We start from the raw sequence: 17,823 nt of genomic DNA, 5'->3' as shown, positions 1-17,823 counted from the left end.
TTGGATGAGAGGTGGAACGTCTTCAAGGAACTCAAGCAGGTCCAGCTGCTGATTAATCTACCAGAATCACTTCTTGCTACTTTCGACTTGGTGGTCATGACTTGAAATACAAATACTTCAGCTTTCGATTGCAGCTGCAAAATAAAATTCTTGTCGAGTCGTCCTGTTGACTGTTGTTGATCTGAAAGTTGAAGAAAGCCTCGAGTCTCACAACGAAACCCTGGAACACGTACAACACCGGAAACCTGCTCCACAAATATCCGCTGCAGCACTACGTTCAGTAAATATGTAAAGTCTATTAAAACACGCATGGAAGCAGCCTCTAGGTCAACAAGTGCACAAGACTAGCCAGCACATTTTCATAAATTTGTTTAATCTATTGTGTACAAAGTTGGATCATATTGAGTGGCGGCAGGTCGGCTGTGGCGGCGGTTAGTTAAAGCTCAGTTTGATAACCAAATTCACTGGTCGCAGAGTATTCATGACATATAGAAACACAGAAAAGTTTAGTTTTATTGGTCAACAAATCAACAGGTCTGATCTTTTAGAAGTTCAGTCAGTGGATGTGTTTAAAGCAACACCATAATACTGGTAGAAAGGATGGTTAACACTAACATATATTACATTCAAGTCTCTGCAAGAACATTCATGGAGACCAGAATAAACTTGGTGCTTCGCAGTTCGTCAGTGGATTTACCTGGATTTCCCCCCTTCGTTTCGTGTCTCCCCCACATTGTGACGAGCTCAGGATCAAGCGAGTGAAAGGAATGAAGGTATCAGAAGAATGAGACACAACCAGGACCAGTCTACGTGTCCATACACAGCGGGAACGAGTTCAGAAACTCACCGGAGCGATATCGTAATGAGATCTGTTAAGGAGCTGTTTGTTTTAGTGTGTCCTCTATATTCTTATTTTAAAAATATACGCCGTGTCATGTGACGTGAAAAGATCGTTGGGATTGAGAAACCTACAAAAATCCATCCAGTTCGTTTTATTAACAGTCCTACTTGTCTGTTTTCTGAAAGAAATGCAAAATTGAAGTAAGAAAACCTGACACCCAATAGTTATTTACAAAATGGTAGCACTGTGAGTTGAGACATTTCATCATAACAGGTTACATGCAATTTTGCGTAAAAGCTGCATTTAACAACTAATATAACATACAATCAACATAACATACACCAACCTATATAATAGATACTAACTTGCAACCTTTACATGAAATTCCACTCGCGTAAAAATAGAAAATGTAGGCCTACTCTATATCATTCACAGTGGCCCGTCAGTCTTGACTTGCATGTTCTGATATGTAGAAAATGATTGGTATGACAGCAGAGATCAGATGGAGCTTCTTCTTTTTTTTTTTTTCTTTTTTCTTTTTTAGCAGGAAGAACATATTTGGTAAAAACATACACAGAATGTTTAATAGGGTACATAAACCAAAACGCTGAATTTCAGCCCACCGTTGAACTAACAGATGGAAAAACTAGACAAGATTTTAAATACATTTTTTAGAATTAATTAAAAATTAAAATTTGATTACAAAGATTTGGCAAAGAGAGATGCATATTTGTAATGCAAAAAAAAAAAAAAAAGTAAAAATGTTACGATGGAAAGTAGAGAACTGCATTAAAACCATACTTTGCTGATTGAGTACACATTTTCCTCTAGTGAGTACGAGCCTGCACAGGTTTTGGATATGTGTGTGCCGAGTAACAACAACGAAAAACAAAAACAAAAAAAGGAAAAATGTATTAGCATTAGAGACTGGTGTTTCAAATGACAGTTCTTACCGAAGCGACATTCACGCTCTAATCTATTTCTGCTACAAAAAAAATCAAAAAAATAATCTCATCACAAAACAGCATTATGCTAATACTTCATGTTTGACATTCCTGTATATCGCTCGTATTAAACATTTCCAAACAACTGCTCTGAGTCTGCAATGGCACCTTCCTGACGCTGGAGTCAGCTCCCGCCTAGTATCCCTTTGAATTGCGTCCATATGGATGATTCTGTGTGTAATGCTGAAGCGCCAACGCGGGAAGTAGCGCTTAGGCTGCTATGATGAATGAGTGTGTTGGTGTCTTGACTTCAGACAGTCTCTGACCTGCAGTTGACATTTTACTACTTTGAAATGTGACCACAATCTTTCTCTGTGGGACCCAACAATGTGACGGCTATCGTCAAACATAACGCGGACTTTCGGAGGATTTTCCAATACTGATATAATCGTGTGTTGACAAGGTTGGCTGACCTTCGTATTTTTCGTTAAAAGTTGCATTTAGAACCCAGCACAGAGACTTCGGCGTACAAAGAGCTGGACACACACACACACAAAAAACAAAAAGAAGTTCAGCATGAGCCTAGCATAGACAGCAGCAGTCTGTAGTCCTAACCCACAAAGTCTCATGGAAAGACAAACAACACAAGCCTGCGATGCTAATGCCGTGAAGATTTCAGGCTGTACAGGGGAGGGGAGGGGGAGTTCCAAGAACAAGAAGGGTATTCCTATCAAGTGTACAAAACAAAGGAAATATCAGTAATACTCTCGACATGGGCTTCTCACAGACACCTAACCTACATGTCCCGTTGATCTACAGAAATGAACAGAAATTCACATTTTGGTTAATTAGCATTTCAGGCTACACTGTGAACTCGGTATTCTGCCAACTAGAAGCTCATCGTTGTTAGTTTTGCGCCCTAAATTGTAGAGAGGATCATCAACGAAAACGAATGCCCCGTTTGGTTTACTACGGACGCCTGTTCTTTGAAGGGAGATACTCATTTCACCAACATGCTTGTACCACCTTTAGAGAGCACGGACGCAATGACGTAGTCGTTCAACAGACGGCATGATGCACCCCCACAGCGACAAACTGCCTGATTTAACGTGTGAGTTCAGTGGGTAAAATATCTTCACAAAAACGAGAACTGTGGGTTTACTTCAGTGTTTCCCCGACCTCAGGCAGGTGGCCATACCCCCGAATGGGATACGGATGATTAGCTTAAATAAACTTCATATGCATATATATGAAATTTATTTACATTTATTCTATGTTTTTTAAAAAGTTCAGTGTTGTATTATGAGTGAAAGGGCACGTGACGTACAGGCTGACGATGAAAGTGGCACGCAGTTTCAAATTCAAACAGATCTAAGATACCGGTGGAAGAGTTAGTGTTTCACTGATTATGATACAACACGTCAGAATGATCCATAAAATATTAATTTTAAATATTGGCAGTGACTGAACAATTGAAGTTTCAAATTATGGTAGAAATCACAGTTGCTGGTACCGAAACGTGTGAGGATATAGAGAGCCAAGACACAATGATGTCGACAGAAAAAAAGAAAAAAAAAAAAGGCTTCGTCTTTGCAAAGAGTTCACCTTTGCCAACAAGGAGCTGAAAAGAGCTGAAAGAAATAGACAAGGAAATTGTAAGTCAACTGTGGTCTGCGTCTGCCAGAACATACAGAACATTCTGCTATTGGCTAATTCAATCTGTAATGTACCTGAAAAACCGGGAAAAGCAATTAGCTAGTTTGACAATAAGGTTCAACTCCCACTGGGAGTAACTAGTCAATGTGTTTCCTGTATTGAAAATAACTTCACTGTAGAACAGGAGTGAAGAGCATCGTTAGAGTTAACCGAGGTGTTTGGATGAGCCAACTTACCACAAGCCAGAAATTAGCTAAATTGAATGCACACATAAGATCCGCATTACCTTTACCTTCGAGAACATGAACTGCTTAACATTCAAAATAATGCCAATCTGTATGCATCGCCTGTTTTCGCTAACGTAGTTCCAGATCTCCTTGCATGCTATGCTTAAGGGTGCCAAGTAGGTATTCTATGATCTTAGCTCTCAGGGAATTAATGGGGTGGCTGCAAATTAATCAGTTCCTTTTAGGCACGCACTTCAGGCACCTCAAACGACCACCACCACCACCACCACATCTCAGCCTATTCCCTGGGGCGGAGGCACAGCAGTGTTCCTCCTGTATGCTACCACGTGGAGGGTGTGTCTAAGATACCGAGTCTTTGTTACCCACCGGTGGGCTCCCTCCACTTGTGACCAAATTACGGAGAAGTTTGCGTCGACCAGCCTGGTAGTCCTCCTCATCGACATTGACCAAGAGTTTTATGGCCTCGTGGCCCACGGCCTGTTTTAGGGAATCTGTGATAAAGACCCCTTTAAGGGCCTCTAGCAACGATCCATTGATGTAGTCCCTCCAGAAGGCATCCAAGTAGGTCAGCTCAGAGAACTTGATGTCACAGATGATGGAGCCCAGATCTCTGGACTTCAGGATAGTGTTGGCCTGGTTGAAGCGCTCAAACTGGCGCTCCACGGCCTCTTGCTTGTTGGAGAAGACGTTTCCTTGAAGCGCAGACTCGTGCTGGCAATACTCAGCCCGAACTCGGAGGCGAATATCTAAAAGAATAGAGGAAAAAAAAAAAAGAATTAACTGGAAAAGCCCACACCGATTTTCAATAAAAGATTCTCAAGACTCTCTAGAACCTCCTCGTCAATGATCATCATGCATATTTTTGAATTCTATTTTATTTCATATCATCGCACTGGCTCCTGTCAAAGGGGTGGGACATATTCAGCAGCTGGTCAACAGTCAGGTCATGAGATTGATGTATTGGAAGCAGGTTCTGAATGACTTTGGGCCTAACTCCAACAGCTGGATGACTAGGTCTTGTAGGTAAATAATTCCCTCTGAGCAAGAACTTGGCAACAGCGGAAAGAAAAAGACCCGAGTATAGCAGGGTTGTAGTCAAGTGGCTGATCAGTTTATGCTCCTGGTTACAAACACATGCTCCAAATGACGGCAAAAACCACATCAGATACGCACTGCTCAAAAAAATAAAGGGAAACAAAACATCCTAGATCTCAATGAATGAAATATTCCAGTTGAGAAGGAGGAGGTAGTGGTCCTGCTGCTGGGTTGTTGACCTCCTACAGCCCCCTCCACGTCTCCTGGCATCTCCTCCAGGCTGAGAGACACAACAAACCTTCTTGCCACAGCTTGCTTTGATGTGCCATCCTGGATGAGCTGCACTACCTGAGCAGCTTGTGTGGGTTGTAGACACCGCCTCATGCTACCTCTAGGGCTGAGAGCACTGACAAAAATGCAAAAGTGACCAAAACATCAGGCAGAAAGGACGAGAACAGAGACATGGTCTGTGGTCACCACCTGCAGAACCTCTCCTTTATAGGGGTGGTTCTGCTAACTGCCTCTCATCTCCACCTGGTGTCTGACTGGACAGGTTGATTTCACAGAAGTGTGACTGACTTGGAGTGACACTGTGTTGTTGAGGTGTTCCCTTTATTTTTTTGAGCAGTTGTATTAGATGGGATGTAAACTATCATGTCAACATTTATCTGTTTTTCTTTTATTAGTGGTCTCCTGCTGCCCTGTGGTGGAGTGTTTTCACTTTGGTGCTCATATGAAGGTCACACGTCAAAGTTGTGTTCAGGCTGATCAGACAGCATTTTACAGGCATGCCTCTGAAACCTTCCTTGCTCTCTTACTGTGCATCTGAAGCAGAGCACATCTTACAGGTAAACGCTCTGCACTGATGCAGCATATTCTTAACCCTAGCGAGGTGTTTCTCATTCACCCATCTACACTCACACATACACCGATGGTGGTGGAGCAGCCATAAAGGCCTACCATCGGAGCAACTAAAGACACTTGGCACATGGTGGAGCTGGGATCAAGCTGTCAACCTTACCACCCAGCTGCTGCAAGGGCTCAGCTCTGGAGATAACGCTTAAAATCCACTTCCAGACACTGTGTCGAACAAACACATGTAGGACGTGTGGGATCAATACAGTTTCCAGACGTAGGAGAGAGTGGCTGTGTGCTGATGATTTCTATCTTTAGTTATGTCATGGTGATCACACATAGCTTTATTAAACCAACACATTTCGTCTGGGTCATTTTTTCAGACTTGTAAAGTAGGCTACTAGAGAGAGTTTTTAGTTCTGCTGCTTAGATGTAAATAATGTGCAATAGTGGCATTATTCCAGGTGATCAAGTGTAAAAAAAATAAAACAAAATAGGGCAACAGACAGACTAAAAATAAAAAGACAACTTATCACACTCAGCCTTTAAGTCACTGTAGATACTTGGTCATAACAGATATAAGGTATTGAGACAATAAAGGGCAGGAATGTCAGCGTCTCCTGAAGCACAAAATAAATCGTACTGATGGTGATGCATGGAGTAAGTAGTATGCTAACGGAAACCCTTTGGGATTTCACAGTGCATCGTGGAGGACGGCTTTAAACAGTAGAAGCTGAAAAACAATCATCATCATAACAACGCAGGACGGATGGGGCTAATTAAGTCTCTAAAGTAGCCGACTCTCCTTCAGCCCTTTGGTGACACTGAAACAAGCAATCATTTCATTTTGCAAAGGTGTCCTCACCGGGATGCGAACCGGCGACCTTCTAGCTGCGAGGCAACAGTGCTATGCCCCGAGCCGCCTTGCAGCCCCAAAGGAAACCCAGTTTCTCTAATCCTGTTTATTGAAACCATCTTTCTTAATAAAATGACATTTAGCTCACTGGAAAAAGCAAACGGTCACTAAAGCCATGTAGTGATGTTGTCTTGATTTTCATACACTTTGACACAAACAAAAATCCCTCTTTATGTCGTGCATATTTTTTTACCACATGTCTGCTTCTCTCTGCAGTCGGCTGAGGAATGACTTCTCTTTCGTTTGCGGTTTGGTACAGAGGGAGCTGGCTTTGTTCGAGCGGGGCCAACGTGTGATCCTGATGGGGAACAACAAATAACTGGCTGTGGACCTGGAGAGGGACATTAGTTATGAAGTTAAAAGATGAAATAAAAAGGCACATTGTTAAACAAACAAAAAACACTTAAACACACACAGCCTGACACCTAGTGACCCACCTGTTCGTCTGTGAGGTGCAGTGTCCTTGCTCTGCGCTGTTCCTCTGGGTGAAATGTAGCGTACTGATGTCTCCTCCAGGTACTTATCAACAGGATCTGGGCACACTGAAAACAACATCTGATTTCTGAAGTGGTTCGTAATTGCAATGCTAATCATCCTCAAACCAGTGGAACATGAGGGGACAGCGCTGCAACATTACACTCGTCACCTCAGTCAAATACACACCAGCATGTTCTTTTTTTTTTTTCTTTTGCTGGCTGGAAATACCGTCATATCTCTGTTCCAAGCAATAATGTGTAAACAAGGGTGCTAAAGGGAAGCTTAGAGAAATTCAAGACACAATAAAGCTGTATGTGCTGCATGTAGCGCATCACTTCATTATTTGCCAGCCACCATGAAACAAAGAAAGGACGAGAATTGTTGTTCGGCATTAAAAGGAAAAGATGAAGAGTGATACTGTCACACAGTGAGTTATCCTCTGGAGGGTCTCAGGGGCGCTGGAGATTATTCCAGTTGCCTTAGGGTGAAGGTAGAGTTCACCCTGGACAGGTCAGCAGTCCATCACAGGGCCAAAACAGAGAGACAGACAACCATGCAAACTCACTCACTCACTCACTCACTCACTCACTCACTTACTCACTCACTCACTCACTCACTCACTCACTCACTCACTCACTCACTGCATCATCTACACCTGCTTCATCCTGTAGAGCATAGGTGTCAAACTCAGGCCCACGTCTCTTGGAGCTGGCCCGCCGGTATACAGCGTATACATCGTTAATACTACACATCCCAGAATGCTCTGCTAGTGTGTTGGCGTGTCAATGACGACCCGCAAGCGTCCCCTACCCCTTCTGTTCATTAGCATTCATAGCATTAGCAACGATGCTAACCACCGAGCCACCTTGCAGCCGAAAATGAAAGCCACCCCTCATAAAAAAATGACCAAACGAAAAATGGAAAACAGCAGCTTTCAAGACAGGTGGGAGGCAGACTATCTGTTCACGAATGTAAAGGACAAACCTTAATTTAGCTTTACTTAGTCCAGATTTAATGTTTCAGCTAAACCTAAGTTTGTTACCATGTGAAAAAGTTTATCATTAAATATCTGGAGAGAAAGGAAAACATGCACAACTGGCCCACGGTGTGTTTGAGTTTGACACCGATGCTGTAGAGGATCACTGGGGGGCTGGAGCATCTCCAGCGGCCCACACAGACAAACATGCATGCTCACAGCCACACCTACAGCCAACCGAGTCTTCAATTAAACTCACACAGGCATAGAGAGAACATGCAAACTCCACACAGAGAGGCCCCTGCCAACCAGGAGATTCAAACTCAGAACCTCACAGGACCTGCTTACGGTGCTAACCCCTGCCCCACTCACAACCAATCAGAGTTTAAGTCTGATGCGCTCACAGCGAACACACTGCTTTACTCACCAGCCTGCCGTTTCCTGAGTGTGACATAAGGCAAAAGGTCATGCCGGGTGATAATCCTCAGAAGCTGGAGGACGTGCCGGAAGTTGGTCTCATCACAGCGACCTTGGCGCTCCAGCGCCAGCAGGAAATCTCTTCCGCTCCTGATGCCACCACGCTCATACTCATCAATGACATCAACAAAAAGGAACGACAGTACCCTGACATCCCGGTGCGTTAGCTGGGCTCCAACTATGTCAAACATGCGGTGGAGTGAGTATAGCCCATGGGAGTTGTCCACTGCTTCCTCCGGCCATGGCTCAAAGCCCCCATCTCTTCTGGACAAGCTGGAGTTGGTGGAGGAAGCGGAAACATTCCTGTTGGCCAGTGCCCCACTGGCGGCTGCTACACCGGAGCAGCCTGGTCTGCCTGCCAGAGCTCTGTGTTCAAGAGGCCCAGCATTTGCACTGCTCTGACTTGAGTCCAGCTGGTTGGCCTGAATGTGAGGCCGGGCATGCTGAGCAGAGGAGTTCTGAGCAAGCTGGGGAGGAATGACAGCGTTGGGGAGCTGTGGTTGTTGTGATGTCATCTCAGGGGGCGACGGTGACAAGGGATGCTAGAATCCCTGCAACTCCAGCTGTCTTCCTTTCTCCAACCGATGAGCTGGGGAGAGTGGAGGATCATATGTATAAATGATAGAAAGTCATTTCTGAGTGAATATAAGTGAGTAGAATCCTTAATATAAAAGCAACAACACAATACCCACAGCTTATTACTGTTAAAGCAATTCAAGTGTACTGTCAGGAGAAAAAAAAAACCACAAGGCTCAAACATTTCATAACACTGGAAGCATTAGGTCATTGTGGGCAATCTTTAAATCAATGAGCCAGACTATAAAACATTTTTGCTGAAACCAGTTTGATTCTACTGCAAATGTCAAGTCACATTTTAGAACATTCTTCTACAATGATAACTCTGCCACCTCCAAGTCTACAGCGATGTCAAATATTTAACCTGCACTGCAATCACAAATCAGTGTTGGGCATAAAAATTGAGGTTAAATATAACAATTTTTGTTATAAATACAACAATAGCTGTCACTGAAACTCCACCGTCTATTGATAACTACTGTGTTTAGTGTGAAGCACCTGCCCATCAGTGTTCCAGTGGTTGACTGTAACTCCACACTGGCAAGGCGTTGGCAAACTGACAATTTAGCATATGACCTGCTTTTTAGAGGAATCTACAGATCGCGTCATTAAGGGTGCTATATTTGAGCGTTCTTTTTTGAAAGTTCAGCCAACCAGTTAGTCTCAGCCGGTCCCTTCTTGTGTTTCTGTATCACGACTCCTGTCAGGCGGACAGCAGCCACAGTGGATCTCACAGAGAGAGAGCATAACAAGGACTACCGTCACCAACTGCAATCCAAGACAGTGGAGTTGGAGGCTGTCGTTGGGACGAGAGTGTCACTGGAGAGACAGCTGAATAACAATCAGTCTGCAGTAATCAGAATCAGAATCAGAAAGCTTTTAATTGCCAAGTGAGCTTGCACACACAAGGAATTAGCCGTGGTGAATGAGGCTGGTACATCACAATAACAAGACAAGAATAAATATAGAAATTAAAAGTACTATGTAGATCAAAAGTACTATGAGAACAGAAATAAGCCACGTAATAAATTAGGGACCAGTTTGAATACAATACAATATTGCACGTGAAATTGAAGAATTGCACATAATAGTAATGCACAGAGGTAGTGCAACAGGATTCTTTGGTGATTTACTGACTGACAGTAAAGGAAACATGAGACAGGACACGCTAGGACTAGCTTCTAAGGAGCGACTGAACTTTCATAACAAGCACCAAAATGGCGGAAATGTAAACCACTACTTCAAGTCAGAACTTTTTGAATAAACCCAGAGCAAAAACATGATGCACAGATTTGTGAGATCGATCTTTGATCTTGAGTTGAAGTGACCAGGTTACCATATGCACATGTAATCACATGAAGCTTAACTAAAATCATATCGCCCAGCCCCGGCACTGTCCATGGTGTCATTAAAGGAGGAAGGCCACTGTTACTCTGTATAACGATACTACAGCTCACCCTATAAATCTGTAATCTGTGCCTGTATTTTTGTTGTATCAGTTCCAAACTATTTGTTTTTGGTTGCTTGTAAGATAAAATGCAGTTCTTGTTAGCTTGGAAATAATGCATTTAGGTGATATTTCACGACGTGGTACTCACATCTGTTGTAGTTAAACCTTAGAACATGAACTGTGACTGGAATTATTGAGATGTAGTAGTACTGTGTACTTTCTACCAGAAATTAATGCAATGAAGACCTTTTTTTTTCTCCATTCCATTTTACACACAAAATAATGTAGTAAACATATGGTAGCAAACTAAATATGATATCGGACCCAACTACCAAATGGTGTTTAGATGCTTTTCACAGGACACAGCAGGTAGCTTGAGATCAGGGAACATGTACTATCCAGGTGTTGCTTTACCTGATTATATATTAAACTACGCCAAACTGTACTGGTGATATCTGTAATCCTGGTTGTCTGTGTTCTTCGAGCATGTAACCAGGAAGCATGGAGGCACATAAAATTAATGATGACTCTTATTGTGTGAAGCTGCAGGATCTCCACTGTGCAGGCTCACAGTCAAAAATGTCACTTAAACAGAGGAGCCCTTGTCAATGTGCTTTTAATGCAAATATGTGCAGTGAGAAGTCTTAATGCAATACTGTCTTAACGACTGCAAAAATATATATAAACACAAGAGATCACTGCTATTAATCACTCCCAAGGCCGTTTGAACTGCAAGTGCCACAACGAGGTCAAAGGCTAAGGGTCCGGCTATCAGTCAAGACGAAGCTAGTTTAGCTCACACAAGAAGGAGCAGACTGTGTACGAATCCAGTCTTTAATACTGTAGACCTGAGCCCCCTAACATGTTCAGCTGTGCAGAACAATAGATAACGAGCTAACAACTAGCTAGGCACCTGACGAAAGTTAGCTAAAAAGCTACCGACAGTGAAGCAGGAATTATAAAACGCAAGTTGTTGACGTGTAGTTGCTGCACAGAAAATGGAGGGGATGCTTTCTAATCCCCTTTGTGTCTCCAACGACTAAACAGTCAAGAATTTGCTGTGGTCACGTAAAACTGTGCACGATATTACACACACAGTCCTGATTTGCGTAGTTGTTGTGACTGCTGGTTGCTAGATTCAGTCCACGTCTGCTGCAAGTGTTAACCCAAACTAACGCACCGAGAAGCGACAAATAACACAGACACTCAACGTGACAAAAGATAAACGTCATTGTCAAAAGAATTATGTACATTACCTTCTACCTTTTGGATATTCCTGACGAAAACGATACTATCAAAGTTCGGTATGCAGCTAACGCTATGTTAGCTTCCCAGTGTCTGATGGCAAAGCTGCTCTCAGGACACAAACCACGTTTAGCTTCGTTTAAGGGTTTCAGTCGACTACACGGTGAATGTTCAACACACAGCTCTCCGGTCTCTTTATGTGTCGCAGCGTGTCTTTCAGGCCAGAAATAAGAGTTGGTGTTGGTGCTCAGAAAGACACCATGGGGAAAATAAGCAAACAGTTTTCGTTCTAAGCTAAAATGAAAGAACTTCCGGTTAACGGCACGGTTCACTTCCGGTGTAACGGTTTCACAAGCTTTTTTTTTTCTTCTTTTTTTTTAAGCTTTTATTTAAAAAAAAAAAAAATTTGTAATGTAATCATGACATACAACTCCAGTGAGCGTTTCATAATATATGCATAAAGGCAAAAAAAAGAAACTAATTTTTTATTGCGTCGTTTTTAGATGTAAACGGAGACTTTTGGCCATCCGGTGCAATATTACTTTGTTCGCGGTTACTTCTTCACGAATTTTAATCTATGAAAGTAAAAGTTGGCTAAAATAATGACCAAAAACAATTACATATAGTGGAGGATAAGAGAAAAAAGAAACAAGGATTGTGAATATTGGAAACTTATTGGTTTACTAGTCGTCTTATTCTGTGTTTCATGTAAACGCTTTGTTCTGGAACGATTGCTAATGATTTCACTGACAGAATAACATACAGTATACTTATGACACCCCTGTGAAACATGACTTAAAAATTAAATTATTCAAAATTGCATCACTTCACAGTTATTGCTTGACTTCTGCGTTGAACATTAGCTCTTATATGAAATCAAAAACTAACATTTTAGTGGAAACTGAATGCAGTAAAAGTAAGCATTTCTCATTGCTGAGATTCATATGTGTTTTTCAATACATTGTACACATTCATTTATTTTGGATGACAGACACAGTCCTCCTCAGCGGGCAGTGTTGCCAGTGTTGCATAAAGTTCTGGAGAGATATTCTGCCATTCCTCACAGAGACATTTTCTCAGCTGCTCATTGAAGGAGGAGATGTGTTGCTCTATCGTCTCTTCTAATTAGACACAAGTCAAGTGACATACTTTAGAGTGCTCTTCAACCATGTGAACGTTAACCTAACATCAAGGCAGCTGTTTACACTAATCTTCTGATGAAGGCGAAATTCACATATTTAAAAAAAAGAAAAAAGAAAAAGTACTTCTATAACACGTTTATGTGTTATAGAAGTATTGTAAATAAATTAATTTATTGAGTACTAATTACCATAAATTACAGTTTTCCTCTTCGTCTTTATAAATTCAAATCACCCGCTTTGAACTTCCGGGACTAGCTTCAGCTCCGTGTGTCACGTGACCTCCACTGTCGCACCTCTCTCTTTCTGATGATAATCTTCCCCGACCAATATACGAGTCTGTACACAGTCTCCAACATCTCTAAACCTTTAAAAATGCAAAACAGGCGATCTGTAATGTTTGTGGATCATTTATTCGTCATTAATTCTCCTATAAATCCACATCAGATCAGGTGGACGAAGCCAGACAGAGAAAACAATGATTACAAGGCAAACACAACACAGTAGCTACACAGGACCACAGCTACTACTGACCAGTCAGATATTCAGACTGTCAGGACTGAAACGTCTCTACAGCTTTAACAATCCCCACATTCGTCAGCAGACACATTGCTGTTGTTAAACAGAACTAAATCAGCCCAGTGTTAGCCCATGCTAGGACTGTATATCGTCTGCAGTTCATGATGTGTGATTGAATGAGTCCAGACTCTCTGGCTGATAAGCATCAACCACACACGTAGAATGAGCCTTCAAAATGAATAGACATACAAATAAGATATGCAAATCAACTAAAATCAAACGCTTCTATCAAACCTCATGTTGTTGAGTCACTGGTGAGAGTCACACATTCCCATCATGCCTTGAGGCCGTGCAGTTGCTAAAGAGCAGCTGCAGCTGTCCTGATCTGATGATATTCAGTCGCAGCAGGTCAGAGCTATGGAACCGGCTTCACTGTGGTGATGGAGTCTGTACAGGTCTGACTCATGTCCAACGAGCCTTATTAGATACTTCCTGGAAGTTTTAAGCAGGTGATTTGAATTCATTAGCTTTTATTTATACAGGGAATGAGAGTAGATACTGTCTTTTTCATTGGTGCCCTGTAAGCATGACAATAAGCAAAGAGCACATTTTTCAGCTAAAAGATAGAAAAAATACAGAATAAAATACAAAGAATAGATATTTACACAGACATACACTCTCACATACAGAATAAACGCCACAGACAATCAAAATAAAACTCTCTTAACACATACAGAATAAACAATCATAAGTTAGAGAAAGTGTACAAGTTAAAAGTAAAGAAAACACTCATACTGCTTCCATGTTGGACACCAGGGCCTCAAACCTGTCCAATGGGATCAGACTATCTCATCTCAACAGGTTTTGAGTTTTGTTCCAGTACTTGGGTGCATAAAATGTAATTAAAAGCTTGTTTCCCGACCTTAGTTTTAATGAGTGTGTTTTCAGTAATTCCTTAGTAATTTAGGGTCTAATTAGCCTCAGTGATCTGAATATTAATGTCATCTTACAGGCTTGCAGATAAGACAGAAGACGACCAACAGCTGTTAATGTACTAATGGACTAACAGCTGCAGCAGCACATTAATGTGTTGTCTCAGGAAACTCGTTAATTCATCGTTTATAATTTCTAAACAAGGATAGATATTATATTCAAACTTATTCATTAACAAATGCAAGTAATTTTTTGTTTGTGTCCTTTAGTCCATGCAACAGCAACAATAAAAACGTTGGGCAATCTTATTCAAACCATGCATTTGAACACTTCTACAAACAAAGACCACTCAACTGGGAAGGTTCAGTTTTGGTTTATTCAAAATAAAAAACAAGGAAACGCCTGCAAACCCAGGAAGCCAAGACTCCGACTGCTGGTCTCACTGTAGGAAGTGTTCAGCCTCCACCGAATCCCCCTGTGGTTCTTGTGCTGAAAGATTGCAACCTCTTATCCCATTTCCCTAATTGCACATCCTCAGTTCCTTTCCTCGACTCCTCTCCTCACGTCTTAGTCCGTCCCACCACGAGGAGGAGATGCGAGGAAAGAGGAGTCAAGGCAAAAGGTTTTGAACAGTATGGAGACATCCTCACCTGAGCATCTTCGCTCACAGCTCCTCCAGCAAGTGTTCTCGATCCTCGATACGCATTTTAGGAAATGACTCTGTTATGATGCACCAAGATAGATTTCGGTGTCACAGGACGGAGGATTAAGGAGTCAAGAAAGCTGAAATTAGTGAAATGAGACGAGCCTCAAGAGTTAGAGAAGGAGGAAAAAAACTCACATGTATGGGCTTGGACAGGGAGATGAAGTGTGGTGTTGTTTTCTAATCTTAAGCTTGATTAGTTGTGATCATTAACGGCCTTTGCTGCTGATGTTTAGCAACATGACAAGTACCATCAGTTCCTCATGTGATATGGATTTATATAAAATCGTCTTTTAGTTGTGAGTGTAAAGTGCTGCCTCATGCTGTGCATTCAGCTACTGTGGGTAGAAATGAGTTGTAGTGAGAAGTGAACTGTCTATGCAGCATTACGTATAATATATATTACATGTGTAGTGTGATTACTGATATAAATAATACAACATTAGAGTACAATACCTTATAATAAACTTTATTTGTGCAGCACGTTTCACAAACGAGTTTACAAAGTTCTTCACAGGCATAAACAAATAAAAATGCACAATACACAAAGATTGATAACAAGATTTTCTTAATATAACACTGTTATAATACACGTTTGGTTAGACTACGTTAATAATACAGAAGTAGTAATAACACTTTTAATATTTAGTACGTTTATTATGATTTGTTTTTCTAAATTGCTGACCTTTTTTAAACTGACCTTGTGTTTTGAAGCGTGCTTATATCTTCCTTCTTCTCTTTCTTCTTTGCCATCCGTCCAGAACCCGCTGAGCAGCAGCACAACATTATAATCAGGTAATAGTCAATTATGTCCTCTAAATTATTATTTGTAACAGTGTTGTGTAACATTAATTATATTATACTAGTGTGCAGTCGTGTATTTTACTAAAATGGACTTCGTGATATCATCATCTCCATCCCACCCTCCAGTCACACCTCAGTACTGAATTAAAATCATGTTGAACTCTCTGCTGCACCTGTCACTTTGGATGCTTTTTAATTTTGTCTAATTCCACAACTTTGAATGAGGTCACATAGAGAGAACTGAATTTGCAATTAATAGGCTGTTAGTGGTTAACTTTAACCCAGCACCAGAGCCCAGTCAGAATAATAATAATAATAATAACAACGATAATAATAATAATAATAATAATAATAATAATAATAATAATAATAATAATACATTTTATTTCTCTTGCACTTCATATTGTCACAATCTCAAAGTGCTACGGGGTAAAACAAAATAGTTAATGTTACTAAAACGGTTTATAAGAACAGTCAAAAAAAAATAGGAGAATCTAATAAAAGAGTTCAGCAAAATGTTTCTGAATAAGATATGTTTTAAGATATCTTTTAAAATCATCTGCAGACTGTGGAGCCCTCAGGTGGTCAGGCGCCAGTGGTTATCTGGTAATGGTCCTTAAACCCACTAATCTACTGTTGAATATTCCTCTGACATACAGTCGTCCTCAGATGTATTCACACCCTCCCATTAAAGAAGGAAGACAACAGCTGTCATAAGTTGAAATTGTAAATATAATAAATAAATATGTAATGAATATCATGACATTGCTTTTGAATTGTGGTTCAACAGAAATATTTTAAAAAGAAAAAGCACATGTAAACAAGCATGATGGGACCCGTGAACTAATATTTAGTTGAACAACCCTCTGAGCCAATCACTGCCATCATCAGGTGTTTCTGTGACTCTCAGTCAGACTTGTGCACCTGTTGACAGGTGTTTGGATTTCACTGCTCATCAGCAAAGGGCTCTGATTTGTCCGGGATATATTGTTTGTTTTTTTTTAAATTATTCTTCTCAACCACAGTTCAAAAGCAATGTCTCATTTCACTAAATTATAATTTAGAAAATTTTTATTAATTATTACTTTTTTCAGTTTCTAGTTATTTTAGTGACTATTGTGAGTTTAGTCTTTTCTTTAATGGAAGAGTGTGAATACATCTGACTGTTTATGTAATAATACTGGATTCTGCTGTGCTCAGGTTATAAGAAACAGTACTCTTTAAAGGTCTTACCTTGAACCCTCTGTGTCACCACCAGCTGTTCTGGTTCCGGACGGCCCCGGCCTGGATGTGGGCCGCGGACCAGCAGGAAGCTCGCGGCGGCCTGCGTGCCGCTTTAAGAGGCGTGACCGCGCGGAGTGCGTGTAGCCGACAAGCCCGCACAGCATCCCGGAGAGGAGCTTCATCTGAGGCTGGATTCGGATCCAGGAGAGACGCGAGAACCGCTCAGAGGTGAGTCCGTTCGGTGTTTGTCGGTGTCCCCGCTGCTTGTGTTGACCGGCCGCCGGAGGGGCCGCCTGCCGGCCCTTGACTCACGCTGTCCCTCCGTTATTCAGCAGCCAGTTTGAAAATGGCCACAGACGAGCTGTCGTCCAAGCTGAACCGTCGGCTGCAGATAGAAGACGGAAGCGAGGAGCCCGTGGCCGTGGACGTGCCCGGGGAGCAGAACGGCTCCGAGGACAAGGCGAGCACCGCCAACGCCGACTCGGAGCTGGGCGCCAAGCTGCTCCGGAGGGGCGAGCTGAACGAGGGCCAGGCCGAGCCGAGCCAGCCCAGCATGAAGGTGTTCAACCCTTACACCGAGTTCAAGGAGTTCTCCCGGAAGCAGATCAAAGACATGGAGAAGATGTTCAAAACGTGAGTGGACGGGCCAGACCGGTTCCCCTGGTCCATGTGATCACAGGTTCGGTCAGGGAAGTAGACTGGTTCATACAAGGAAGTCAGTGACCCAGATCACCTATTAGTGTCCCAGCAGCAGGAGCTTTGGTGTTCAGGAATCCCTGGTTAATGAGAGAATCAGTGGAAGCAG

General features: G+C 41.9%; 2 protein-coding genes across 3 annotated transcripts in view; one reads left to right on the top strand and one right to left on the bottom strand.

The window, feature by feature from the left end:
• Positions 1-495: 495 nt before the first annotated feature.
• On the bottom strand, positions 496-11,927 carry LOC103374682 (death effector domain-containing protein-like). Its single transcript, XM_008304797.1, has 5 exons — positions 11,708-11,927; positions 8,376-9,014; positions 6,933-7,037; positions 6,689-6,826; positions 496-4,435 (listed from the first exon to the last, which is right to left on the bottom strand). Exons 2-5 carry the CDS (start codon positions 8,938-8,940, stop codon positions 4,029-4,031), a joined length of 1,215 nt encoding a protein of 404 aa, XP_008303019.1. The 5' UTR covers positions 8,941-9,014; positions 11,708-11,927; the 3' UTR covers positions 496-4,028.
• Positions 11,928-17,138: 5,211 nt separating this feature from the next.
• The window catches only part of efhd2 (EF-hand domain family, member D2), a 17,897-nt gene continuing 17,212 nt past the window's right edge, over positions 17,139-17,823 (top strand). Inside the window, exons 1-2 of one of the 2 annotated variants that reach the window (XM_008304796.1) lie at positions 17,139-17,246; positions 17,354-17,651. In XM_008304796.1, the coding sequence (XP_008303018.1) occupies positions 17,365-17,651 (287 nt within the window). In that variant the 5' untranslated portion in view covers positions 17,139-17,246; positions 17,354-17,364. Of the gene's footprint in view, positions 17,247-17,350; positions 17,652-17,823 lie in introns of both variants that reach the window. The other variant, XM_008304795.1, reaches the window with a different exon arrangement.

Source organism: Stegastes partitus, unplaced genomic scaffold (genome assembly GCF_000690725.1).
Source record: "Stegastes partitus isolate 25-593 unplaced genomic scaffold, Stegastes_partitus-1.0.2 Scaffold2324, whole genome shotgun sequence".
Classification (NCBI taxonomy): Eukaryota; Metazoa; Chordata; class Actinopteri; family Pomacentridae; genus Stegastes; species Stegastes partitus.
This window is presented reverse-complemented; position numbering and strand designations above follow the sequence as displayed.

Bases quoted from the DNA above. Each gene is read 5' to 3' on its own strand.
- LOC103374682 (XM_008304797.1), bottom strand. From the start codon at position 8,940: ATGACATCACAACAACCACAGCTCCCCAACGCTGTCATTCCTCCCCAG. The intron at 7,038-8,375 runs GTGAGTAAAGCA...TGTTGTTTTCAG, and splicing joins ACTCAGGAAACGGCAGGCTG to TGTGCCCAGATCCTGTTGAT. The intron at 6,827-6,932 runs GTGGGTCACTAG...GTCCCTCTCCAG, and splicing joins TGCACCTCACAGACGAACAG to GTCCACAGCCAGTTATTTGT.